Source organism: Pygoscelis adeliae, unplaced genomic scaffold, assembly GCF_000699105.1.
Source record: "Pygoscelis adeliae isolate BGI_AS28 unplaced genomic scaffold, ASM69910v1 Scaffold298, whole genome shotgun sequence".
NCBI classification, from domain to species: domain Eukaryota; kingdom Metazoa; phylum Chordata; class Aves; order Sphenisciformes; family Spheniscidae; genus Pygoscelis; species Pygoscelis adeliae.
Genome location: NW_008825303.1, coordinates 3,090,974 through 3,096,518, shown reverse-complemented (window position 1 = coordinate 3,096,518; position 5,545 = coordinate 3,090,974). Strand labels below are relative to the sequence as shown.

At 37.5% G+C, this 5,545-nt stretch overlaps 1 protein-coding gene across 1 annotated transcript in view; it reads left to right on the top strand.

Annotated features, from left to right (window-relative positions):
• SCAPER (S-phase cyclin A-associated protein in the ER) overlaps nucleotides 1-5,545 on the top strand; it is a 258,080-nt gene that overhangs the window by 139,218 nt on the left and 113,317 nt on the right. The window contains exons 16-17 of the mRNA XM_009330071.1: nucleotides 1-51; nucleotides 3,846-3,988. The exon at nucleotides 1-51 is cut by the window's left edge and continues 102 nt beyond it. Coding sequence (XP_009328346.1) covers nucleotides 1-51; nucleotides 3,846-3,988 — 194 coding nt within the window. The remainder of the gene's footprint in view (nucleotides 52-3,845; nucleotides 3,989-5,545) is intronic.

Genomic DNA, 5,545 nt, shown 5'->3' with positions numbered 1-5,545 from the left:
GAGCGTCAAAGAAGACAAGAGGAAAAACAAGCACGTGATGAAGCAGTTCAGGTATAATATATCTGCAGTTGCAGGGGAACAATGAAATACATATTTGTTTTTCATTTTGGCTATGCAGTCTTTGTTGCTTTATATCTTACCTTCTTTGTTCAACTTCAGAAGAGTATACTCTAATATGTTTCTCCTTTATAATGTTTCAGCAGTAAGAGGGAGAAAGGTATGTCTTAAAGTCGCTTTAGCAGAGGTATTATAGATGCTGGGTAGATGATTGTCGTGGTTTAACCCCAGCTGGCAACTAAGCACCACCCAGCTGCTCGCTCACTCCCCCCCACAGTGGGATGGGGGAGAGAATCAGAAGAGTAAAAGTGAGAAAACTCGTGGGTTGAGATAAAGACAGTTTAATAGGGAAAGCAAAAGCCGCGCACACAAGCGAAGCAAAACAAGGAATTCATTCACTACTTCCCATGGGCAGGCAGGTGTTCAGCCATCTCCAGGAAAGCAGGGCTCCATCATGTGTAACGGTGACTTGGGAAGACAAACGCCATCACTCTGAACGCCCCCCCCCTTCCTCCTTCTTCCCCCAGCTTTATATGCTGAGCATGACGTCACATGGTGTGGAATCTCCCTTTGGGCAGTTGGGGTCAGCTGTCCCGGCTGTGCCCCCTCCCAACTCCTTGTGCCCCCCCAGCCTGCTCGCTGGGAGGGGGGGGGTGAGAGGCAGAAAAAGCCTTAACTGTGTGTCAGCACTGCTCAGCAGCAACGAAAACATCCCTGTGTTATCAACACTGTTTTCAGCACAAATCCAAAATATAGGCCTGTACTAGCTACTGGGAAGAAAATTAACGCTATCCCAGCCAAAACCAGCACAATGATTCATGCCTGTCTTAAGCTTTTTTTTTTTTTAATATTTGTTACTCCATTATAAGAAAATCTTTACATTTTGGTAACACTTAAAAATTTGAGAGAGCAAATAGAAAAATATTCTTTATCATATGCCTGCTGTTATAATTATCATACTTTTTACAGGAGCAGTGAAAACCACAATGCGAATGTGTTTGTGTTCCTGGAATCCTGGTGTGGGTGGTTTTTTCTTTTTTTTTGTTGGTTTATTTTAATACAGCATTCCAATACTAAGTTTTCCCTGCCTTACGCATCCACTTTTTTGGCACTGTTCTCTATGTTAGAATCTGAAACACAAGTTTTCTTCTTATGTGAACTCCTTCTCCCTCTCTATACGTCCCTCAGATCACCACAACTGTACATCACCTGTGAATCCAGCTTCTGCCTGAGCTTAGTACTTAGCATTAGCAGTTGATTCTATCTCCTTGTTAACAAATGGGGCATGTTACTGACTTCAGCGGCTCAGAAGTCATTTTTGAGACAGAAGGTACTCCAAAAGCACTGGATAAAACTCTTTTTGAGCGAATATATTAATAAAAGTTTCTGGATTTCCAAGGGTTGATTGCGTTATCAGTGAAAAACACACTTTCAGATGGTTATAAAAATCTGATCTCAGTGATACTGTTTTTTGTAGTTACTCATACTCCCTTATTCTAGACTGCAGCTTTCCTGGAGTCCCTTTCTGGGACTTCAGGTGTTTTTGACTCTTTCTTGTCTCTACCATTTTTTTTAGTCCTTTCCTGGGTTGTGTAGGTATTAGGCTGTTCTTAGGCTGGTAGTTGAACTAGAACGAAGGCTGCAGACAGGCTTTCAGTACTAAATCCCACTTATGACCACACTGTTCTCTCCGTATCCTTTCTGCCAGACCAAGGATCAAGCTGATGCTTCCTGCTGTGCTTTTTCCATGCACAAGTTGCTTAACAGTTGAGCAAAGCCCTATATTTTGAGGTATGCTGTAGCTTCCACTGCTGTCCTCTGTAAAACAATGTGTGTTCCCCTCACAGGAGAGCTTTTCCCGCACTGTTGTGGAGCTGGACCCCCTCCCAGTATAATAACTTTTTTAGCAGTTAGTATAACTATGAACAAATAATTCCATTTACGTGAACTGAAATGAATCATGAGAGTTCTGGCCTATAAGTATGAATTTAATTTTATGCAAAAACTCAAATGCTGGAAGAATACAACACTTCTAAACATAACTATGCTTACTGTAACAGTGATGGACTTCTACTATACATGGAATTGCATCATTTAAAATCACAAGGATTCTAAAAATAGTATAAAATTTCAGTATCTGTGGAAACTGGGCTGCTTCTGTTTATCTACCTGAACAATGTCTCTGTCAACCTGAAGGTTTTTCAGATCCATTCAATAAAATCTACTTGCTTCTTCCTGACACCAAATTCTGCAGATTCACCTTTAAATCCTCCTTCCATCAAGCTCATTTTAACTTTTTAATTACTGCATCTACCACAGCTTTTTTTTTCAGCTTTTACTTGCTTTTCCATTTAATAGCACTGGTATGTAATTCAAAATGCGCAAGCTATACTTGTCCATTTTCGAGTGCCACCTTAAAGGTCTCTGTAAGGAATGTCCAGCAGAACTAGTATTTGTTTTTATGATGCACTGGGTGTATTCTACAGTTTGCATTCTTGTTGATTTAATAGTACAGTTGTAGTAAAGTATGCCATATCTTGTCTTATTTTATTAAGAAGGAAATTAATGTATTTGTGCAATGCCGTCATCGAAACTTTATACAGGAAAGAATATGGTTACTGTGAAAGCCAGAGCTTTGATTATCCATTACCAAGCTATATTGCCTGTGGAGATGAAGACAGTGCAGTTAACATCATATTCACTGATATAAAATGCTGTGCATGAAACAAAAAAAGTTCACTTATTTTTGTAGTTCTTTGTTTCTTGATTAAAACAAAGTATAAAGTTGATGTTTTCTGCTTTCAGTATGTCTAAATTTTTGTAAAACCAGTATTTATGCAGGGCCCTCATCTAACCATGTAAAAATGTTCATCATTCCAGCAAGTTTTGGTTTGTGCTAATGAAATCTCATACTGCCTTCTGAAAGGAAGATGATTTATTTGCTAGTATAGTGATGTGATTTTACAGTGGTGGAGTTTGTGGCAAGGAGTATATTTAAAAAAAAGTATTTACCTATTTTTCATTTATTCGGTCATACAAAACAGACTAAGTTTTCAGCAAGATAAGGATTTGAAGAACACATTAAAAATCCATTTCTCTCCAGACTTTCAGCTAAACCAAATAATCACATTTCCTCTTAGTAAAACTCACCAACTTAATGTCTACTCATAAATGTCTTATTTAAATATAAGGTTTCAAACATGCTTTATTTTTACATTTGTTGCTGATAGAAGTATAGCCATTCTGTCAGAAAGGCTTACAATACCACGAACAGTTTCTTAATTAGTCAGAAAAAAGTAAAAATTGAGTAGCAAGAGAGGAATTGTATATTCAGTGATAGCGCAAAAATAAATTGTCAAAATCTGTTTTGTTTTATAGCATCACTCAGATAGTTTCAGAATCATAATTTAAATATAAACATTCCATGGGAGTATATGTTATTTCTACATCACGTGTATCCTGGGGGATGGTCAAAATATTTTCAAATACTCTCATTAATGAACTAGTTTTATAAGCTTTTGTAGTGAATAGCTGGATTTTTCAGGATGAGCAAAATATATGGCCAATTAATGTGTAGCTTAGTTCATACAACTGTACTTTCAATGTATGTTCAAGCTTCTGAACGTACTCATATTTGCATATTATTCCTTTATCTAATAAAACCGCGGTTCTTACTGCATCATGAAAGTGAGATAAAATTCTATAAGCAGATGTTAAAATACAGTTTCTGTTAATTCCTCTTTGTTTTTTCCTAAAAGAAAAGTTAGAATTTACTTTTCTATGGCTAGGAGCGCAAAAGAGCCCTAGAAGCAGAACGGCAAGCCCGAGTTGAGGAGCTGCTGATGAAGAGGAAAGAACAAGAAGCACGGATTGAACAGCAGAGGCAAGAGAAAGAAAAAGCACGGGAAGATGCCGCACGGGAGAGGGCCAGGTAACTTCACAATAATTTTGTTGGTTCCCTGCCCTTCACCGTTATCCTTTCCAGCAAACTGCAGCTTCTCTGTAACAACAACAGTACCTTCTTAGCTCTTCAGGCTTAGCATTTTAAAAAGTAACATTAATAAATATTCTTGATGAATGGTTTGAAAGAAGAAATCAGGTGAGTAATCATAAATTCTGTAATAGATTTTTGTATTCCTTAGATACATGCGCAATATAACATGCAAGGCTGTATTTTATTATATTCATCTTAGTTTTATTGCTAACAAGACCTTTTAATAATTTGCCTTTTTCCTATTTTAGCTTAGTTTTCAAAGGAAGCAAGATTAATGTCCCCATGTTCCCCATTTCCTCCGCTCTCCAGTAACTTTTGGACTTACTGGCATCAATTTGAGTTCACCTTTTTCTAGACACCAGAGATTACATTTGTGAAGCACAGAGCCGGGAAATCAGGCTTCATTAATTCCTCTGCCTACGAACTACTTGGTTTATGTTTTTGCCCATAATCAGAAGTTCATAAAGGGGTTTTCATATAGGCTTTTCTCTGTCTCTCTCTCGAGCTAAACATGAGGTGCAGAGAGAATGAATGTTGGGTGGCATTGCGGTGTGTGAGAAAGGCTTACTTTCAAGTCTGATTCAGGAAAACAGCTTTCTGTTTATTGTTTAATTTGCCAAATTCTATTTGTATTCACCTCCTATTATTTCCTCTTTCCTTGCAGTTCCATTGCCACAAGTATTCCATAAAACCTAAATTGAAGTTATGTTTTTCCATGACAAGAAGTGTTCACTAATGGTTCTTTAAACATTTTTATTGTCACAGCTTGTTTTCTTCAAAGTTGTCACGAAGAATTTTTTTTCTCCAAGTAAAATATTCAGAAATATATTGATCACCTTCTTTCATCTTCCAAAGTCATAAGTAATTCTAGCTTGAATAAAGAGATTCAACTTTAAATTAGATGTTTCATGAATGGTGGATAGGATCTATGGCCTTGTCCAGGACTTCATGGACTTTTCCTCAATATATTGAGCCAAAGTCACAATGAGGTAGAGTGAGTTGGAAGGGATTCTTCAGATCCTTCTCATTCACAGACACTTGAGGAAGATTAGGACTAACAGGGATAATTTTGGTTGTGTTATTTTGGGAAGATAGACACTGCATGTGTAAGACTTCTACATCTTTCTGAAATTTGAGGAAACCCTCACAGTAAGCAAATGTGAGATAATTGTCCCATTGACATCTTTGCCTTCTGAGGTCGTCTGGAGTTAGAACTTGTCTAAAGGCTCAAGGCATGTAATTCTTTGCTCTTTTTGTTTAATCAATTCTAAATCTGCCACTTTGCTTTGTTGCACCCCATTTATTTCATTATGACATGTGAAGAACGGCAGTTTCCATTTGCCTTCTGTTAGGCCTGTGTTTCAGCAAGTTTCATCTATATTTGCTACTATAGCACTCAGTTTTTAAAGGCTTTGTACTTGATACTGCAGTACCGTGCTTGCATTTGTTTTTCTTTGCCAGATACGGATTATACAAGAGAGATTTTTTTCTTCC